We start from the raw sequence: 23,420 nt of genomic DNA on the forward strand, positions 1-23,420 counted from the left end.
TCACTTTTTCCCATTTTAAAAGTGGCGCACCGGCGGCGCAAGGCCTTCATAAATAAGGCCCCAAAAGTGTAAAAAAGTGTAGATCAAGCCAGGTGTGCACTGTGAATATCGAACCCACAATACCGTTGGGACAGAATATCAAGATAAAAAATATCAAAAACAAATATCGACAGGCAATTCAATTTAGCTCTCTTTATACCTAACTGCACCAATATACACAAATGTGGCACATATGTCTTCAAGGTACGTAGATATGGTGTTAGGAATAGTAAATCTATGCCTGCACTTACTTCTCAATATTTCGTGCCTCGATATTCTTGTACCACAATATTTTTGGTGCTGATTTTCAGTAGTACAACCATCAAACTTGAAAACACACTCCCGTTCCTTCTTTCAACTTCCCCACTCTGCTCACATCTCTTGCTAACTCGTTTCGAGAATCTGTTTATCCCTCTGTTTTAACGATATTCTCTTAGTATTGCATAGAAATATGTTTACCCGCTTGCTTCGTTCAAAATATGCAACATTATTTCTCTCTATCGATCTTGATTCCTCCCTGTAGTCAAACACAATTTTATAAAGTTATTTTAAACTGTGCAGTCTGTAGATAAATAAATGTTGCCTTGTTTTCCCCTTATGCAGTTTCTTGTGTATGTAGCTATTGTGGATAGTCTTTGGACCAAACCCAAAAAAGGTGTAATTATTACTAGCTTAAAGTACACCCATGAATATATGCAGGGCTTAATTGGTTTAAAAAATATATGTGCAGGTGCCCACAGTTGTTCTTAGGGAGCCCACTGTCAGAACCTGTGGATGCTGGGTTTGCTGATATGATGCCTAGTCTTGATTTGACTTCATGCCTCTTTCTTCCATCACCCTATACTTCCTGTTTCTCTCAATCTCTATCCCGGTTTCTCCCTTTGCTACTGTTTTCTTATCTTTCCTTTCCTCCTTCTATCTCCTTTTGCTGCCTTACTCTCTCTTGTTTAGGGTTGAAGAGCCTTATTTTGAGGATGGCCGACAGGGTACACTATCATGCCCTCCAAACCCTCGGTCTGCTCGCTCTATTCTGAGTCAGCGGATCGCCAGTATTCCAGTGGCGATGACCCTGCTGTCTCCACATTCAGAAAACTGACTTCAATGGCTAGATGAGGAAGGGGCAATATGAGTGATAGTATCAGACTGCCCACCCTATTTATAGTGTAATGTCCTTTTTTTTCTATTTGTCGTCACAAATAGAAAAACAAAAACAATGACCCTCAAAACTGGAAGAAAACTCCAAAGGAGTGGGAGCCATTAGTTTTTGGTTTTTCAGAAACAAACGTGCGCAAAACTTTCTGTGTGACTGTCTAAAAACAGACAGCTATGCACCAAACTTTCAGGACCCCCACAGGAGCTGTCGAGGCAGTGCCTCCTGTAAGGGCATAGAAATCACCGTAGGGCTAGCAGTGATTTCTTAATTTGGCTGCCAGGGTCTAAATCAGGTTCAATATCTGATAAACAAAAATAAGCCTGGGTCAACAAAAACGAGTGCTGGTGCCCACCACCTGCATTTTCCAGCACAAATTAAGAACAGCATGCGCACCCATTTGGTGTTTTTCTCAAAACCTCCTGACTTAAGAATATCTAAGTCATGCATGTCATAAATTGTGCATGCAGTTACAAAAAAAGCTTAGGAACACCAGTTTTCCTAACCTAAGTGTTCATTGCATTGTATACAGTACCTAGGGCCAAGGTTAGGACATTTTTGAAGAATTTCACAGTCACCTTATATTTCAGTTTTTAGGTCTCGTAGAGAGACCTATTACTGTTCAACCAAAAAATTACCTAACCAGGCGGATTTCTAACAGTTCACGTGAATCACGTGACCTAACAAGCACAAGCATTTCCCCACATGAAAGGCATCAGCCTCCCTCCCCTAATTATTCACTTCACTTTTCACGGCCGCAGGCCGTGACTCGCATCACATATCTCTCATCCTGCAATCATATAGGCACATCTCTGACCCGTGCTTGTTAAGAGCAATGTAAACTTCTGTCATGGCTCTATTTTAATATGTCACCGAAAGAGAGGGGGTTAATTTTACTTGCGTGCACCAGGGTCACTAAGCGAGCCCACCGATACCTGCCTGCAATAAGACACAGTTCATGCAATGCAGAGACTGACTCAGGGAGCTCTGCACTTACGTGCTGTTATCATGTATATTTGGAACTGCTTGACAAGGTATGTGAGAATTGTCATGCCACTGCAGACTCTGGAACTAGGGAACCAAGTTCAAGTTTAAGGTTCAACATTCTGTGATTCTTGGTAAATTACAATCTCCCAGAGCCTACCAAAACAAATGTGCCCTTCTGCCTGCGTGGTATTCCGATAAAAATGTCTTTATTTATCTATCTGTCATTAAAATAAATAACCACTGCTCACTCAGAGTGAAGTTCAGTACCTTTTTATGCAATGCATCAAATAAGTCATCAGGACACAGTGCTGCATGTGCGACACTCAGTCTAGGCGGTTATCCTTGCAGCATTATGACGGAAACTGGCAGACTTTCCTCCTTCTATTCAAAGAACATTGTTAGGAGGCCACTCAACAACACACAACCACAAGCACACACAAGCACACACAAACACAACCACACACACACAACCACACACACGACCACTCCCAAGCACACCACAACACACATCCACACACCCCCCACACACACACACAACCACACCAAGCTTTGTCATAGCCAATAGGTTTCGCCTTTGGGACCTTATAATTATTTAGCCATGCAACAGTTGATCTGGTTGCACAAAGGCTATTATGCTGCATAAATAAATATTTAGAAGGTCCCAATAGCGAGAACTATTGGCTATGCCAATGCTTCGTGTGGTTGTGTGTGTGGCTGTGTGTGTAGTTCGTGCTATATAAAAAAAAACAATTGTAATTCAATAGGTCTCACATTACTGAATCTTTGAGCTGCCAATGTTGCATTATTATTAGCAATGCCAACAGCTCAAACTTTTATAATGCGAGACCTAGTGCATTGCAAATGCTTGTTTTAACCTGCTGCTTGAGCACTGTCTTTCACATCCCGTGAACACTGGAATTCGCACATATTGATTGATATTTATTCATCAACTTTAAGACTAGCAGCACCAATGGATGGTAATAGATACTCCTTCAAATTCAGAAGAAAGTGATGAATCAAGATGTGAATCCACTGAAATAGTAAAATATCCACTCTCCGTCTGAGGATTTCTCATTACCATCTAAAATCTAAATTAGTCACTGAATGTGTTTTCACTCCATTTGGACAGACGTTCTTCGACCGTGCCTTTAATACACCCTGGTAAAGTCCAACTTTGTGAAATAAGCTGAAAAACAAGGGTACATGAATTTATGCTCTGCACTTTTGTACTACAGGCATTTACACGAGTTTTGTGTTCTGTGAATCAGGCATAAAAACATATGCATAAGGTAGGAGGAATACTTCAAAGTCAACCCTACACTTGGAAAAAACTTGGTGAATTGAGTCACCAAGTGGGCTCACCCTCCAGAAGAACCTGCCATTTTGCTGCCTTGTACATTCAGGCTTCACAGAGGCAGCTGCAAAATTGCTGCTGCTAGCAGTAGGAATCCAATGTCCTATGTCCACACCCGTTGGAAGAAATCTGGACTCTTGCCTGACCTTACCTTGGACAGGTCCTGCATACAAATTCAACCAAAAAAACTGAATAATTAGGCATTCTGTGTGTTGTGCTGTATTTGTACCAGCGTAAGAAACCAAGACACCGTACTTTACTTTGGAATGAATCACATCACGTTGTATTTTAGGTCACATAAACCAATAAAAAATGTTTACAAATTATTGCATAAGAATCTCAAAAATTCACAATTAAAACATGATTTCCTATATTGCATACGAGTCCCTTTGATCCCTTGAGGGGGAAACGTCCATCCCTTACCTCTATTCTGTCTAAATGATGAATATGAGAGAGGGTCCCTAATCTTCCATCAAGCATCCCTTAAGGGGATGGTTGTGAGCCACCATCTCAACTTAGCTATCCTAGCCCAGGCTTAAACTCCCTAGATCTCATAGGTCGAAGTTAATGGTTCACTGTGGACCCTTAGCTAGATCCCCTGCCATCGAGTTAATTAGAGAGGCAGAGTTGTATGTAGTTGCAAACTTTTTCTACCCCTGTGATCTTGTAAGGCTCCTTCGCTGTGACTTGCACTTCCCTCTGAAATAGTATCAATTGTTGACCCCGCCTAATTACAAGAGCCAATCTTTCTGCACCAAGCTCATCATCCATTCTGGATTCATTCGGGACCCTTTAATTCTACCTAAAAAAATACTACTGTTCTTCTCTACACAGGGCGGGTGTTATTTGTGCATTTGCTACAAACGAGAGGACGACTAAGGAGATGGAGCCCAGTGTCCGTGTTATCCCAAACTCCCTGCAGGGATTCAGACTCTTTCTGGACAACATCCCTCAGGTGAGCTCTCTGTCCATGCCTCATCAATTTACAGTGTTTCAGGTGTGTTTCTTGGGCTTCCACAGATGACAGGTCATGAGAGTCTATGTCTCATGGTGATGTTCTCAGAGAGACATCAGTTGAATTCTCCTGACTACCACTGTGGGATTTCCCGTCGACAACATAAGGTAAGTCCATCATCTCATCTCAGTGGGCTTTAATGTTGTGTATCTAACATATGTTAGATGAGTACATATGACCATGCCAAAGGTTGGCATGTTTTTCTTAAAAGAGTTGAGTGTATGTTAATCAATTTTTTTTCAAATGCCGTGTGAGTACATCTGTGTATCACTCAGGACTTTCGTATCTGCCAAATATGAGTTGTGCTTTCATGTGAGGTAGCGGTCTAACATGCCCCTTTCCATCATGTTATGCAAGCAGAGCCTAGTGTTTCCAGCCCAAAGAGCTCTGTGGACAGGTTCGGACGGCTGGGGAGACTCATTGAGGTCTATTTTCTTGTCATGCTACACCACTGGGTGGCATGATTGGGCACCCCTGGCCTCAGGATAAGGAAAGGGAGCATAAGAGACTAATGCTATGAAGGCATACCTAGAAATATCTTGCCCATCACACCCCTTAGGCCCTGAATTGTTGTGCCAAAGCCAAGGTAGGCCTCAACATAATACTTATTATACTATATTACCAGTAGAAGGTGGGAGGTTTTGATCAACAGGAAACCAAGGGTAATTGCTCCTTTCTGGTCCCTGGAATGCCACGGGTTGTGGTGCTACACCTCATAAACCTCATGAATGTATGCAGTTTCTCTGCATCGGGCACTCTGAAGAAGCAATGGTGAAGTCAAATTGTTCCTTGGCAGAGGGCATCTCTGCAGTTCGCCAAGGTAAGTATTCCCCTGATTCCAGATTATTTTGAGTCACAGTTAAGCCTTGATGCAGAAGTGGTGAACTGTAATGATTGTGCTGAGAAGAGAGCCGCTAGGCTGGTATTGATTCCAAGGTCAGGTGGTATGGGTGGGAGCACAGTGACAAACAAGGAAGGGGGAACGGTTTCAGAGTTAACGCTGATATCCATTGGATAGAGATTCCATTCCCCTCAGGGACAGCATGGGTGAAGTATGCTGTATACGAATATGAATAAAGACTTATAGCTATGTGCAGCAAATGGTCTTGAAGCACTGACCAAGGGTGATTTCTCTAGTTTTTATTTTAGCTTCTGCATTAAAGCATCACCATCTCCAAACACTACTACCAGCAATCCTTATGAAACATGCATGGCCAGGATGTATTTAACACAGTGAACTGGTTTAGCATCTCAAGAAATTAAACATAAAGCATTAAGCTTTGATCTAAAATGCGAGAGAAAATGAGGTAGCAATGCAGTGGATGAATTGCACAGCAGGAAATCGGGAAACCTTGCATCAATCCCGGCTTCTACTTGACCACATTGTTTGATGTAAGCAATTATTTTTTTCACAGAGCATCCTTTGCCTTCAATATCCCATGAGATCACTGTGAACAATATTTGGTCGAAGTGTGTCCTGTACAGAAGCAAAGGCTATAATGTTGCTCTATATGTAGTAATACACAAGGCCACATACAGGATCAAAACACAACTAACTTTCCTCTTGGTGCACTAATAGCTTCGCCGTCTGTGCGGTGGTGGCAGGGGAATGAATGTTTCCAAGGTCATGATTCGAATCTGTCATTTTTAACAATTGCCACTCAATGCAATGGTATAATTTAACATATTCAGAAGAAATGTGTTGCAAAGATCACAATTGAAAGAAAGAAACTGTTCTGAATTTTGAAGTGTCTTTATAATACAGGTAATGGACTGAATGAATGGTCTGATGGAGGAGGAGTGGATTGATAAATTAATACAAAAATGGATGACAATGAATAATGACTTTTAGTTTCATGGAGTAATGGTCTCATTGCACAGACTAAAGGTGGGAGCACTGGTTTTCATTTTAACTTCTGCCTTAAACATCACTCACCCCAAACACCACTACCACCAATCCTTATGAACCATGCATGGCCTGCATATATTTAAAATAATGCACCAATTTAGCACCTCAACAAATTAAATACAAAGCATCAAGCCTTGATCTAAAATGGAAGAGAGAACAAGACAATCATGTTGCAACTGAATTGCACAAAAACCTTTCATCAATCCTGGCCACCATCCGACCACACTGCATGATCCTAGGCAATTACCCCTCCCACAGTACGCTTCTTCCTCCTTCTCTATCCCCACATGAGAGCCCCCTTAAATACATCACTCTGGAGTGTGCAATGCACAAAAGCAAAAGATTATGTTGTTACTACATTCACAACAATACAATCTTTGTGTGAATACCTCTGTATAGATATCACAAGTAACAACAAACAAATCTGTTCACTGCACACATTTTACCACACTCCAGGTGACAATCTCACCTTCATCGAATAATTCATGGATATCGTGACTACAAATATTGGACAACAAAGTACCCAAATATTCCTTGGAGATCTCAATCTCCATTGGAATGACCTTAATGACACTGCGGTTAATAGCCTCAAAGCATTCCTCTCGGACCATGACCGTATCCAAATATGCAACATCCCCACACATGACAAAGGCTCAATCCTTGATTTGGTTATTTCAAATGCTGAATCCATTCAACCTGCAACAATTCTCCCCTGTGCTTGGTCTGACCACCATTCCATCACATTCTTCATAAAGGAATCAGTAAAATTACACTGAGCACTACCTACTGGGTGGCGTCACTAGGGTTGGTGTCACCCAGTGCGGGTAACTCATGGTGTCACCCCCTCACGACTTACCCCATGTCACTTCCTTTCTCTGCACACCCGTCTTCCCATATTACCCGCACCCCATTCCCAGTTCCCATGGCCAGACTCTATGAGCAGTCCCTGTGTGCCCCTCCTCTTACCTCCAGCCCCCACACCCCTCCAGCAGTCCCAGTTTGTCCTCTGCACTCAGTTTGTCCTCTGTTTCAGCCCACAAATCCCCTTTCAGCAGTCCCACTATCGCCTTCTGCCCACCCCCTCTCAGCAGTCTTGTATCCCCCATCTATGCACCCTACCCATCTCTGCAGTGCAATATGAAGTGCGCCCCCCTGTGCCCACCGCACCCCGTCTGCACTCTGTGGTCTGTATGTGCGCCCACCTGCTCCACAGAACTCCCCCCCTGAATAAACCTAAATTAAAAGAAATCCCACCTTGGGAGTAAAATTAACCCCAAAATAAAGGTACATTTTGGTTCCGGAGTTGCTGTACTTTGGCCCCTGCAAACTTGTTATACTGATTGTAAACATTAATAATCAAAGATCATTTGTAGAAGTGCTTAGATTGTCACACCATTAAGCGAAGCGCTACCATAAGAAAACACAAAATAGCAATTTGTCCCTTTTAAATGATGTCTGCAGGCTGGGGTTCCCTATTAGAGTACTTGCCGCACAGACAGCATGGTGGGTTGTGCACTTGCTGCACAGATCTACTGTCTGCCCCCCATGCCACCGACTGAGCTGGCCACCCTCCCAGTGCTTGAATAACTAACAACATTCAGTTGTGTATTAACAACGCGCACTCGTGCGGGCAATTGTGCATGTGGTGTCACTGCATAAAATACCCCCATTTTTATTATGACACCGATCAGACTTTAGTTATTTTGGGGGTACATTTTGCTGCAAAGTAAGACTAGCTCAACAGTGTGGTGTCTGGGGCGGGAAGGGACGTGCAGTTAAAACCAAATTAAAGGGAACATGTACTTGGCACAGTTCTCCTCAGCAGGCTGTAAAGTAGGGGGTGGCGCACATTGAATTTACATATATTTAGAATCGCACACATATTACTTCGGACAATGCACGATCCTTTGGGACACCAGTGTGCACTAGGCAGAATGATCCCTGTTTTTCAAAAAAAATCAGTTCAAGGTTTGGGGCCCCAATTGCCACCTGATTCCCCGGTTTCCTCTCAGGGGCCCTGGTAAACGACCTAAACAAGAAGACCCTCAAGCACGGTGGGGTGCGGGGGGTAATAGGGGGGCAGTAAGTTGAGGTATAAAGGGGGCGAGACACTAAACACACATAATAATGCACGTGGAAGCTGCGGGGGGGGGGGGTGGTCGGTCCACTGCATGGTCAGTATGCCTGATCACCATCCCGAGTGGATCAATTGCCTCTTGGGTGCAAGAAGCGATGGAGGAAATGGCGCGTGCCCCCGGGGCCTCGGTTTTTTTTTTTTGCAAAATCGGGGGGTGTTTCTGTATTTTACGTTACCAGGCACACCTCTGTAGTCTGTTCGCAGTTCGTTTGAAAGCAGCGACCGCGTGCCTGAGCTGACCGGCGTCTGGAACTAAAGGGGTTTAAACCCAGAGTGATATGTTTCTTTACTGGCCCAACTCGCGTGGCGTCACTGCCAATCTTTAAAGGACACAAACAGACATATGTATTTTAAGCGCAAGGTGCTAGGTGCTAGGATCGCCTATTACAATGGTACTCCTTTTATCAGCACCTGCAAAGGATATGCTGAGCCACAGTTGAAAGAACACACTACTCTGCAGAGGTTGCACACCAATCGCCGCAGCATTTGCCCAACCCGCAGAGATATCTTACAAATCAACCACGCACCGGAAGAATGCCTCACATTTTATAATAAAACGGCTCCTGGAGGAAAAGGACAGCCTGCAATCAGTGACCGAAAGGAAATATTATTTATATCCCGCAGACAATACAATACATTTTAGAGCATTATAGAGAATGCAAAATGCGTGCACTGTATCACAAAGGTCCGTTTTATGGTTAAATAACTCTTTTAATGTTCTGGCATCTCTCGCCCCGATTATACTGGGGAAAACACTTAACTGTCACTCGTGAAATCCATGTAGGCCATCACCAATCCCTGTGCACCTAACCCAGGTCCACAAAGACACAAAGAATATTTTACAGAGAGTCTACGAGGAGACACTAAAGCCCTAGCGCCCAGAGGCGTTTAAGCCAGCAGTAGCCACTGTGTGGCAGAAGAGTGTCTTCTTGTAGTTGTACCTTCTTTTGCCTGGGGGGTGGGGGGGGGGGGGGGCGTGGAAGGAAGGAAGGGCTGGTTGTTCTGGGAGAACTTTCTATGTATATAACTGCTTGTATACAAATATGACATAAATAACAGAAATGTTTTAATCCAGAACAAACATTTGAAAATATGCCGCTGGATTTATTCATGGTCTTCACACACAAACTAACCTAAATAAGTAACCCCCACCCCTCACCTCTTCAACCACCCTATTCCTGGTCAAATGCTGCATGCATGATCCATGATAAGCGGGCATGTGTATATAGCACGTACTCTCCACGGCGCCGAGGCGCTTTGCGAGAGGTTGCTTGCACTCTTATCTGAGGAAGGGCTTCTCATGCACGAGGGAGCCCAGATGCACTTTTCACACCTGTGCATTGCTTGCTTTGGTGCAGTGACGGGCGGCTTTGGCTGCACACGGTCCGGGCCTCTGCACTTGAGAGGAGTCGCGCTCCGCCCAGCCCCCACCCCACCCCGAGGCGCTTCCTTACCTGCTGCTGCTGGTGGTGATGAGATGATGATGATGGACTGCCTAGACAAAGAAACAGCAGTGGCAGTGCTTACATTTTAGGCACGTGTAGTGGTGGGCGAGGGCAGTGCGGGCTGATAAAAACGGCGGGTCTGGGAGCAGCCACATCACGTGAGTGACGTTTCGAACGTCATCGACGTCCGGACGGGACGCCGACGTCGTATTATAGCTAAAATTTAATTGGACACAGAGACATACAATAGACGGTGTCACCCCCACATGCTGGTGTCACCCGGTGCGGTCCGCACCCCCCGCACCCCCCTAGTGACGCCACTGACAAGACCTAAAATATGGAAAAGGAACCTAAAGAAAACGCCAACACGGACCTACTCACATCCTCCAGTGTCAACCTCCTGCCCCTCCCGGAAGGCTTATCTGATGTTCAAGCTTTGACAAACCACTACTTTAACTCTATGACCACGATATTAGACACAACTGCTCCGTTACAACAGAAGAGGCTCTCCACAAAAAATTCAAAACCCTTGTACGATGGTGGACTCAATGAGGACAGACGAACCCTAAGACTAATTGAACGTCGATGGAGATCATCACCATCCCCTGACAACCTTAAGCTGCTATGAGCCACCAGAAACTCCTACTATAGAAACATCAGACATTCAAAAGCAAACTTTTTTGGAAAATCTTTTAGACCAAGCCAAAAACTATTAGTACTAGTCAAAACACAATCTATTGGTTTTCCTCACCCCCCGCCCCCAAGCTAGACAATGCGCACTACACAGCTGCAAAGAATTTGCCCCCTTCTTCTCGAGGAAGACAGAATACTTGAAGACGGACCTACTTAATGCCTTAGTAACTCATACTGACACTCAGAAGGACACTTCATCTGCCCCTCCAGCAACCTCAATCGTTGCACACCTAAGTTCGCCCTCTAAAATAACGCTGCATGGTCCTCCTCCATAACTTCCGGTGGAGAGGCAATATTAAAAGCGCTCAAGTCCTTGGACCCCTCCAACCACTTCACAGACCTTCTTCCTGCAAATTACCAAAAAGACTTCATCCTGCTGCTGCTGCCACTTTGAACACGGATTATCAATGCCTCTCTACTTCAAGGAATCATTCCTGAAATTCTTAAATCTGGGCAAGTGTCCCCCATCCTAAAGAAACCATCGCCTGACCTCATGGTCTTAAATAATTACTGCCCAATCTCCAACATCCCATCTATGGATAAACTCTTAGAAAAATGTGTACGCATCCACCTGAATAACCACATCGCCCATCTCAACCTGCTCAACCACTACCAATCTGGCTTTCGTACAGGGTATAGTACTGAATCAGCTATGATCCACATAGTAGATGACACACTAAAAACCCTAGCCCAGAACGAAACCTGTCTGCTAATCCTGCTTGACCTATCTTCGGCTTTTGACACCATCAAAAATGATAATCTAGACCTCCTGAAATATAGAATGGGCTTATCAGGGTCAGTACTAAATTGGTTCACCTCTTTCCTCCCAAAGATTCAAGGTCAATCAATCCTTGTCCCTGGCCGTTCAGTAACATTAGGAGACCCGCAGCCTCATCCCTCTCACCTACACTGTTCAACCTATTCAAGGAAAAGCTTATCGAAATCCACAGCTCCTCATTATCACATGTATGCAGACGACACACAACTACACTTAAAGATAAATTCTCTGGAGGACATGAAATCTCTCAATCTAATGTGACAAAAAACTCAGTCTTGGCTGGTCGAAAACTACCTGAAACTAAACACTTTCAAAACTGAATTCCTCCTAATCGCTCCACCCAAACAATCAACCATCAATCAAGAAGGGCTTGAACAACTAACAGCGCTCAACTGCCAACCTCATATTATTGTCTCAGCTAAATTGCTGGGATTCATACTGGACAGAAATCTAAACATGCAGAAACACATCAGTGCTGCAAGGAGCAAACTTTCAGATGAACACCTTGAGAAAATTAAAACCCTTCCTTCCTGCAAATGAATTCAAACTGGCAGTCAAAGCACTGGTAATCCCAAGACTAGAATATGGTAGTGTAACTCTTTGCGGACTTCCTAGATCTACAACGGCCCCTCTAAGAGCATCAATCAACTAAGTGGCCAGGCTCATCACAGGTTCTCAAAAAAACTGCCACATTTCCCCTGACCTTAAAGCTCTTAACTGGCCACCTTTTGAAGCAAGAGTGAAACTGAAAATCTCATGCATGATTCACAAAGCCCTACATCACAACACTCTGAGGTATCTGGCCCAGACACTGGTGCTCTCATGTGAGAATAGATCCTCATGGAGCTCCAGTAATCTTCTTCTGAAACCACAAAGATTTGCTAAAAAGAAAACATACAACCGTGCCTTCTCTGGAATCGCTCCCAGGATTTGGAATGCACTGCCCCCGGAAACCAGACTGAATCCCTCTACTGCCTCTTTCAAAAAAGAAGTAAAATCTCTTCTCATGACTAAATTCACATGCTCAATGTATCTAACTCTCATAACGGCTGCTTGTATCGTAGGACATAACTTTGACATACAGTGTTCTTTTATTCAACTATCTTCCCTGTAAAGAGCTCTGATACGCACAAGGGTCATGTTTGCGCTATGTAAAACCTTCAAAATAAATACCTCAGGCCACACACAGGCGACAAAAAGCAGCTGTTCCCCTTGTTCATCACTAGTATCAACACCAGGGCAGTTGTGCTGAGGGCATGAATGTTTTGAAGCTCGGAACTAGATTCTGTCACTTCCCACAATTACCACCCAGTGCATGGGAACAAACTTATATACCAAACTGAAATGTCACATTATAAAGAAATGCAGTGTTTTACCCTGAAGGATCTCCATCATATATGTACTGGAATTTATGTGGCAAGTAACTGCAGACCCCTCTAAAGCCATGAAGGCCTGGGCGGCTGTGGCACCCCTACAGGAGATAGGGAGCATCTAAATGCAAAAAAACTAGGGGTTTTGAAGCATGCTTTCGAACCATTTGTTTTGCATTGCTTATTTTTTAAGGCCCATAGCGCTGCAGGCAGGAAATGTGCCCAGCTTATCACCAGCAACAAAACTTCTCTGCAACATCAGTGACAATGGTTCCACCCTGCTAGCCCAGTGAGAAACCTCATGGTGCACCAATCCGGACCTTGAGATTCAATTGCAATCAGGCGACCTGGGGTAAGGTGTCCTTCATCCATTTCTGACCTGTAGTCCTTCTGTATGTCTAGAACCTGTTTACTGAAGAGAAAAGGCTCCGCTCCTTTCTGGGTTACCCAGTCACCTCATTCTTTTCTTTACTAAATTAGCAAGGGTTGTTGCAAAACTATCTCTATTTCCTGTCGTTTCATTTTGATTGGAGAAATGTTTACCATATATTGATAGGGTTTACAGCATAATTTATTTACCTTTTTTCTCTTCTTTTAACTAGTGTTAGCTCTATATATGTTATTGTTCTTTCATGTTTTCACTTCTTCCCCTACTTCAGGAGACAAGCACCCATTAGCCTAAAAAATGTAACACCCCCGTGTGAATGAATTACACACATATACAACACTATACCTGGTGATTATTGGTGTTCTTTGGAAGTGATTGAGAGTCAATTCCTGCACCAAACTGTACCAAGCTTCATCATGGAGGGTTTGGGTGAGAGTGGAGGTGCTTTATTCCTGCCACCTGTTGAGGAGAAATTAAAAAATATGTGGCCAAATCACACATTTGCAGCTGAAGTTTTACAAACATTTGTTAAATGTTACATGTTTTGAAAGGATTATTATAAAGTGGCCTAGAAATGTTATGGTGCGTCCAGCACGTCTGTTGCATCTATTCCAAGATATCATTGAGAAAATAGTGGCAAATGTATATATTTTTCCTAACAAAAAAACTTTCAAAGCCATTGGTCAAAGAATTAGTACAGAAAGTGCAGTTTCATAACTTCTGTAATTGTTCATATAATGTATTTATACTTCTATGTGTTTACTTCATCTCATTTCACCATTCTTCCACTTCCAAGTAGATTAACAATCATATATAATGACTGTCAATTCCCCTTGGAAGAAGCAAGGAAGAAAAACATTTAACTTTATAATTGTTGTAATCTTCTGCAGTATGAAGCAGAGCTAGAATGGTTGTGGAGGCATTTTGATACATCTGTGCCTGGGTTCATGCCAAGATGTTACCGAAAGTTGCATGCATTCAAGAATTGCTGTCACTGTGTTGCAGGCTTGGTTGTTCCTAGAACATCACGCACATTGAACTCTGCACACACACCTCACATTCTGGTGTCGAATCTTCTTTCTCGTGTCACCTAGATGGGTGTCCTGCAAGATGCCTGGAGCAACGGGCATGAAAGAAAGCAGCAACGGGTCCTGGTATAATGTTGAACTTGGGCTTCTTCTTTGAACTCCAAATGAATGCCATAAATTTCTGATTAGGGATGTGGACAAGACTTATAACCAATATGTCTCAAGCCTGTGGATTTATGATAGAACATCATTCAAGATCCCAATCGAAGAAGGAGTTTGGGTCTTTACCAGTGATGTTAGTTCCTGTATAAAATGGAGGGAGTCATGAGAGGAAGATGCATTGCAACAATTTTTTGCCCACTTGCTACAATTTTGGTTCCAGGGTTTTGCTTTCAACAGATTGATCTTCATCTTGATTTCTTCACCTGGATTTCTTGCTAGCTCTTTTCTCCATTCTGATAGAGGAATGTTGTGACTTACTGATTTCTTAGATTCTAATCTCATCTTCGGTCAACAGCTAGATAATTGCCACAGAGATGCTTGACTCCTTTTATGTATATTATTCTGTGCCTGGTGGCACCATGGCTACTGAAAAGAGTCACCCTTTTCTTGATCTAAATGGCAACTGAGCAGACGTTTCAGCAGCAGCAGAAGCCCCTTCAAGGGCCACACATTTTTCTGGAGACTTAAGTTAAGAATTGTTTTGAATTCTCTGACAGTGAAGTTGCTTTTCCCTATGCACATTAGCCAACATCAAGTCAAAGTTGGTTTAATGATTACTTGCCTTACTGGATCAGCTTTGACTTGAGCAACTCCATTATTAACCAACTTAGATACTTGCTTATAGTGTAATGATATCTTCTTGGTAGCATTTAGGAAGATGTTTGAATGTTCTGAATTCAAGTACTTTGCTGAAGATGGCTTATGCGATATTTAGCAAAGTGGTCAGATACATTTACTTATGTGACTCATTTTGTCAATTGGTAGTTGAAATTGTCTGGGTTAAAACAACTCAGATGTTTTTTTGGCAAGGATTGAAAGAAGAAATATAGATCGAATGGACTCATTTATACCATCTTACTTCATTTTCGGAACATGTTCATTTAGTGCTGCTGATTGAACATATATCACAGGAAAGAAGAAAAGAAGGAAGGCGGACCATAGGAAATTATTTTAATTACTCTTGAATCTCATCTGGTTGATCTGAGATTTCTGAGGACCCAATGCCTAAAGAAAACCATAGGGAAACAGGGCCTGTGATTGGCCCTTTTACTAAAAGTGAAAAGAAGCGCTGGCACAAGACTCGGCCAATACAGTCATCTCTAGACAAGATGATGGGGGTATGCTGGCTCCCTTATATTAGATCTTCTATGAATACGTCATTTGTTCCTTCTGCCAATTTTTGTGAGACCAGAAGAAAGAAAATGTGTTAGTATTTTTGCATTGTTGGATAGTGTGGCCTGTGCAAAAATTATTGATCATGAATAGGCAACTTAAAATATCATCCCCATAAAAGTTAAAAATAATTTTGAAGTGATTCAAACTGTTGATAGCTCACCATTAACTTTAGGACGGATACTAGAGATGCCAAGTCTTATTTAAAGATCATACAAAAGAATTGCATTTTGACATTATTGCCTCTCCTAATTATGTAGCAATGTTTGGTATTCTTTGGCCGTGGATATATAATTGTTATGTCACTTGATCAACACAAGCAATACCTTTGTATTCGCAGTTTTGTGAAGATCAGTTCTATGCTCCTGAAAGATACTGGTCGCTGAGTGATGAGATAAATTAATCCACATCAAATTTGATCATAAATAATCTTCCATCTGTACCATTGCAATACCATGGTTTTCACCAGTTTTTCTCGGCTTAAAGTTTGTTCACTGCATCCTTATCAGGTATTTGATGGTGCCATATCTATTAAACCTGACACTGTTGTTTCTTATCGATAAATTTATACCCTAACAGAGAAAAAAGGGAGATACTAAAGGCTTATTTTCTAAAGGACTTACAGAATGGGTTCATTGCAATATCTTTGTCACCTGCCCGAACCCCTTTATTTCTTTGTACCCCAGAAAAATGAAGGTCTCTGATCTTTAATTGATTTCATTATAGAGGGTTAGATGACGGATAAGGATGGGCATCCTCTACCTCTGATCAAGAATATTTTGGAGTCAGGCAATGTAGCACAAAGTTTTACAAAATGTAATTTCCGGAGGTGTTTTTCATTTGTTCAGAATATAGGTGATGAGTAGATAACAGCATTTCGCACACTGTTAGGGCATTTCTGCTATTATTTTTCTACTTTTTACAGACTTGATATTCGCAGATGTTTTGAATCAGTTTTTGTTGTCATCTTTTTTTTTTTTTTTTTAAACCTTTATTGATAAACATGGAAATACAATCGCATTATAGAGCCACTTCGGGTCAGCTGGCAACAGGTCCAATATCATATCAGGATGAATGAATACACAGCCCTTCAGCCGGCAACCCTAAGGCCCGGCGGCAATTAAACAATCATGTTTTATCATACATTGCAATACAGGAGAAATAAGGTTTTTATTTTGTATTTTGAAAAAACCACCAACCAAAATATAAAGAAAATAACTGCAGAGGCTAAACGAAAGGCAGAAACATAAGTGATCCTTCTGGGGAGGGCATACCACATTCACAACTGTACCTAGTCTACAGGAAGAGTAGCCGGGAAAGGGGAAGGGGGAACAAGAGGTAGCCGCCAGCACATAAACAAAATCCAACCTAGAAGGAACAGCCTGCTAAGGGGACGGTAGCACCTCCGGTGGAGGCTCAAATGGAGGGGTACAAATTTCACCACAATATTGGTTCCACTGATTCCACACCCTCCCCCAGTTCTTGGGCCTGCCCCGAGCAATGTAGACTGTTTTTTCACGAAACATGCACCAGTCCATGTTTCTAGACCAGGCCGACAGACTCGGTGCCTTAGACGACCCCCACAATTGGCCAATGTCACGCTTGGCGATCATGTTACCCAAGGTGGCCCACTGCGTCTGGGCCGCATTATAATCATTGGGCTCCCACACATTCAGGAGACACCTTCGGGCCTCAGGCAAAAGCGAAACACCCGTCACCTCAGACATAACAACATGCACACGCTTCCAAAAGGACGCTACCACCGGACATTCCCACAAAATATGAAGGAACGTACCCACCATGCCACACCGGCGTTTACTCAAATCATCTGAGACATACCTCATACGCAACAGGCGAGGACCCGTCATGTACACTCGGTGTAGGATTTTTAGCTGTACCAATCTCAGACGGGCCGAAATTGCTACCTCCTTCGGGGAGGATATCGCCGCCTGCTAGTCCTCATCATCAAGTTCCAGTCCATCGCCAGTCCAGGCCACGCGGAGCTGTAGAAGGAGGTTCGCTCGGTCGTTTATCAACTTTTTATATATAAGCGAGATTGTACTGTCCGGGACGTATCCATCAAGTACTCTGTCCTCCAGGGGTGAGGATTCTGGAACGGGCGTGCCAGCCGGAAGAACAGAGGAAAGGGCGTGTCGGATTTGTAGGTATCGAAAGTATTCTCGAGGACCGAGTTTGAATTCCAGTTGCAACTCTTCAAAGGATTTTATCCTGTCTTTCCGCCAAAGGTCTCCCACCTTACTAATCCCAATAAGGTCCCATTTATCGAACCCCTTGGTCGTCCACAAATTGCCCAACCTCTCAGCTGCGTAAAGTGGTGTCGCCCGAGTAAGAGTATCCGACCAGCCCATAGCCGCATTAGCGTCGTACCAGACCCGCACCGCGACTCTGGTAGGCCCAGTCAATGCCACATCGGACCGTTTGGAATAAAGTGCCGTGTTATAGTCTCCGCCCGGCAGCAGCCATTTATCCATAGCAAAAGCTGGGTTAGAAGCTGGACCATACATCGCATGATTAACCGAGCTCAGTTGAGAGGCCCAGTAATATCGTCTTATATGCGGCAACGCGATACCGCCATCATACCAAGGCAGCGTAAGCTTGGCCAAGGCAATCCGGGGACGTCCTGCCCACAACAGTTTCCTTTGTAGGCACTCGATCTCGTGGAAGTAGCTGGAAGGCACTAGATCCAAAGTATTCTGAAGCGCATACAAAAATTTGGGAAGGGACATCATTTGGAATAAGGCTGCCCTGCCCACCTGGGACAGCGGCAGTCTGCTCTAGGCTTTCACATCTGTTTTTAAGCGAGTAAGTGGGGGGAGTAAGTTGAGTCGATACCTGACAGCCGAATCACGCGAAATATAGATTCCTTAATATTTAAACCCGGTGGATGATATTTGTATGATAGTGCTTTATGTCAGACGGGGCGCTGCTCCGGAACCCAAGATTAGTGATTAGTCCAGTTGGTTACTGTTACATATTTTAAACAGTCAACGTTAGACACAAAAACTTTAAATTGTGTTCTAGGTCTGCCCTACTGGCCCTTGACTGTTAATTTAAGTAAACAAACCAGTCATAGACACTTTTTGGGTTTCCTAAAGCTGTGCTAGTTAGTAGTTGTTATAAGTAAGCAATGTAATTAACAGGTATGATGCTAGTTTTAGAAATTACATTTTATTTATTTTCTTAGTGCCTCTTCTGCGTTCCTATGTTGATAAGAGCTGCCACACTGCGCTGCTGCGTTGATGTAAAAGTGCAGTCCTTCTATTTTTGCAAAATGTCCTGGTTTTTAGGTCTCAAGATCTGGTCACCTTATTTAGGTTCCCGTTTGCAAGCTGGCTTTTGGGGAGTCCCGATATGCGTGTTTTAGGGCATGCCTGCTCAGTGGTACATTCCCGGCACCACAGCCTAGTTTAGCAGGCAGCAAAAAGGATGATGCAGTCATAATTCTTCTTATGTTTTAGTGTGACAGGCCTGAATCCTGTCTGACACAAATGTTTTCATTTTGTCATAGGTGACTTGGTTGCTGTGCCAACCCTGCATTATTCTAAGTTGGCGTGAGGATGCCTTTTCCAATGCAAGACCCAAATAATCTGTTGTTCAAGCACAATACTAACATGTGACCTTAATGTTGATGGTTCACGTGTTTCCTATTTTAGACTTTACCTGATTTGCAAACCAAACCACTGATTCATAAAATCCTTGAGTATCCTTTTCTCTTAAAGACACTATTAATGTTATTGCCAACTAACATGAAGGAGATATGGCCTAAAATCTAGACATACCAGGTTCACATCCCTGCTTCGGCTCAACATCTTGTGATTCAGGGCACATTACTTAATCTGCTTGTGCCCAAAAAAAGATGCATAACTAACCTTGTTCTTTTGCATGAGGCTCCTATGCCTTCGTACCCAGGCAATGCTATATAAAACTGCAATACAAAATAAGTCAAAGTTAGTGGGAGTGCTTCTTTGGCATCCTGGAATGACCTCTCATACACCCTGGTGTTGGCTGCTCTCCATTATCTCCAGGACAGCGAACAAACAAGTACACAGAAGCTTGTGGTTCATTTTCCCGTTTCTACTGTTCCAGCGACATAATTTGGCCTGTATTCCCTTTCCAATATAAAGAATGTATTCACAGTATTTTTGGCATTCATGCGAAGCATTTGCTAAATACCAAAACGCCGTGCCACAATTATCTTGCTTAAATATTCAATGTATATACTTTGTGATACAATTTTTACTATAACTTTTTTTTTAACTTGCATAGAAAGTCTCTACTATACTCGCAAGACATTCCCTTCCTTTATAGCCACGCGAGACTGATATACACTGCCAGGTCTTGTTTCATGATTTAGTTTATCCAAGAGTGTTACCTCCTTGGCTTGTATTAATCCTCTTGTTCCAGCAACAACTGATTATTTTAATCAGTGAATCAGAAACAAAGACAGTTTACCTCAAAGATTACACCTTTTCCAGCAAGAAAAGTTTGGCTATCTTCTTGTTACCTTTCTGTCCATCCATTGACTTTAAGATTTCAACCACAATGTAGTGGGCCATATGCAATCATTCATCAAATCAATGCTGTGGCCTTTCGATTGAAACTGCTGCATTCAAGAAGGTTCATTCTGTTTTTCATTCAGCTTAGTTGCCATGTGCCCCTTTCCTTATCAACAGATTCCATTTGAACATTGGCCAGTTGTGGCACAAAGACAACCTGAATATGAAGTTCATATGACGTTTGAGGTTGTCTTCGATTCCTGAAGCCTTAGTCCTCTCAAGATGTTAGAATGACCACCGAGCATTATATGAGAATGTAAATATACAATGTAGCTTTGGTCTTTTTTGTGATATCAATCCCTGTTTAATCATGTATTAGAAAGACACTTAAGAGAAGATGCGTGCAGCACATTGCTCCCTTATTTTTTGTCACATTCTTCGCCCCTTTGCCCGTATTTTTATTTAAATATTTTTGCTTTCAGGAAATTGATCTTCATCTGGATTTCTTTACCAGAATTTCATGCTTGGCTCATTTCTCCTTCCTGATGTCAGGAGGAGTTTGGTGCCTTGATGATTTCTTAGATTCTTATCTTCATATTCAACCGAGAGCTATAAGATTGCCACGGAGGTGTCTTCCAGTTTATGGGGGTTTTCTCTAACTTGGAACCCTCCTAAGGAGACACATGGCACATTTCCCATACCATATTTGTTTTGCAGGGTAGTACTGTGGCTTCTGGGAGGTGACACCCTTTCCTCAGGCAATTAAGAGGCAATTCAGCATCCGGCCCTTGACACCTTTCAAGGTTAGCTATCTGATTTACAACAATCTTAGAGACAATGGTCTCAGACCACAGTAGTGGCTACCATTCAGATATTAGCTTCAGCTATATATACAGGAAACTGCAATTATTTTGGCCCCCGAACAACAATTGCTCAGTTTGTCAGCAGAAGTGCATTCTTCTGCCAACACAAAACTTCATTTTGGAAAAATAAACCCAGATCGCCCAAACAAAGCGTTAGTATTTGCTTGAAATAAAAACAAAATGTTCTCCTGAAATCAGCTTTTCATTTTTTTTAAATACGTTTGGTGTTATAGTCATGAAGCACTCACAGGTACTAGTACACATATTCTGCATTGCACACTTTCAAATCTATCCCAGACAGCTCCTTAGGACAAGTGAATTTGGGGTTACATCTGGGATGTGCTTTCTCCCCGAGAACATTTTAGGGTCAGTTAGAGCTGCACAGTGTCAGTGTTGTCATCACAGAATGTTGTCTCTGGAGGTGTGGCTGACATCAAGATATGTGGGAGGCAATTGAAGAAAGACTAAGATTGGGCTGAAGTGATAAGGGAATTGATCTCCAGACCTTCTGAAACGCCTTTAGTTGGGTGGTCCCAGAAGATTCATTTTAAAAATCTACTTGAATCTATGTCCTGCTAGATTGTGACAGCCACAAAGATGACTGAGCGAGCCGAACACTCGCCGCATATAGAGGCTGTGTTCAGTAGGCCACTAGTTCTGATTCAAGCAATCTGGAGTCAGCCTTCCATCCTTTGTAGGCTGTTGAGTTTTGTACCATAAATTACCTAGTATCTATTGTTTACAGTGCCTCAAAATACCTGAAGTGTGGTAGGAAGTGCTATTTAAGAAACAAAATTTCATTATGAGATCTAAGTTTCTTCAATTTTTACCAAGATTCAGCAGGACCACCATGTCCATTGTCCCGGTGTTGTGAGGTGACAGGTGTCCCATTTGATCACAGGATCATAGGTGTAACCCACCCCCAGGATACTGCGTCATCCAACAGTGTAGAAAAATTATATCACTCCTCCCACTGTACGCAGAGAGATTACACCAGCAAGTGGGAATGAATGAATGAACTATATTTGTGAGCTGATTGTGTCTTTCTTCAGGATAGTCCAGTCCACTTTAGTGAATATTGCTATTTTAATTCAGACTCCTACAATTCAGAATGCAATTTTCAACACATTTGTTATATGATTTGTGTTCACAAAGTGCTGCATAGTACACATGCTATTGTTCATCCAAGAGGGAGGGTCCTACCCAGAAGTTAATGCGTGGGCTTTGCCTTTGGCCCACTGATTCCACCCTGGTCAATAACCACCTGAAAGTGACCTCATGCTCCCAGATGCAAAATAGACCATGGTGGAGTATTTTACCCTCTTGCCTTGACAGCCTGAAGCAATGTGCTGCAAAAATTTAGACCTTTGACGTTGCAGAGCTCATGGGGGAAATGGAGACCGGCTCACTTCCTTGTTCCCAGTGCGCCCCTCAAGGTCGCCCACCGACCAGGCCCACTATTTACATTTTACGACTTAAATGCCTGCAGTTCAAAACTAGTAATCGAGCTCCACACAGCAGACTAGGTGACAGTGATTTTGAAAACCAATTCCTGACATATAGGCAAAAATGTACTATTATTTCACACAGCGCTGTGGTGTGTCAAAGGAACAAATCAGGACAGCACCATATTTCCAACGATATGGCACTGTTGATCTCTTCTGAAGAGGTGGAGCACAATTAGGATGTCTTGCGCCAACCAGATACCTTTGCACCATAACTCAGGTGTGTGTGATGTCTACCATTTGGTCTTGTATTGGAAGGGCGCCCTTCCAGTATGAAACACTATACTCAGACATGCTTTTAAACATTTCACCCTCTGTATATGTGCTGTACAGTGTGCACATATGCAAAGTGTGAAAAGTTTGGAGAAAAAACATATCTCCTTTGTGTATGCCTCAAGGAAGCAATTTATCTTGCTACAAAGCTCTTTCTACAAATGTTACTAGACGGGGCTTTGCATAAAAAAACATGAATGGTTACTTGGGAACGCCTATGAATGATCAATTTTCGCCCCCTTGATGCTAGGTGAGGCAAATCAGAGCAAAGCTCTGGTTTGTGTTACTTTTCAGCAACTTTCAGACTCAAAACAATTAAATAACGTATTAACACTTTGCATTAGGTTGGTTTGGTGACTTTGCACTCATGCAAAGTGTTAATAAACGTGGTCCTAAAAGTGTTAAAAGAATACATAGCTTTTTCCTAGTCTTGCTATCAAAGGGCCCAGACCGGTTTCAAGATCTAGCACACCTGAAGGGCAGTCAGAGATGGACGTGTCTCTTTTTTTGGGATATGATCCCGCAGCAGATCAAACAAGCATTGGCATAGCCAATGGGTCTCACCTTTGGGACC

The 23,420-nt window shown here is 42.8% G+C and overlaps 1 protein-coding gene across 1 annotated transcript in view; it reads left to right on the plus strand.

Annotated features, from left to right (window-relative positions):
- The window catches only part of PROM2 (prominin 2), a 379,221-nt gene that overhangs the window by 101,268 nt on the left and 254,533 nt on the right, over window positions 1-23,420 (plus strand). The window contains exon 4 of the mRNA XM_086943323.1: window positions 4,365-4,485. Within this exon, the coding sequence (XP_086799449.1) occupies window positions 4,365-4,485 (121 nt within the window). The remainder of the gene's footprint in view (window positions 1-4,364; window positions 4,486-23,420) is intronic.

This window comes from Lissotriton vulgaris, chromosome 11, assembly GCF_964263255.1.
Source record: "Lissotriton vulgaris chromosome 11, aLisVul1.2, whole genome shotgun sequence".
NCBI lineage: Eukaryota > Metazoa > Chordata > Amphibia > Caudata > Salamandridae > Lissotriton > Lissotriton vulgaris.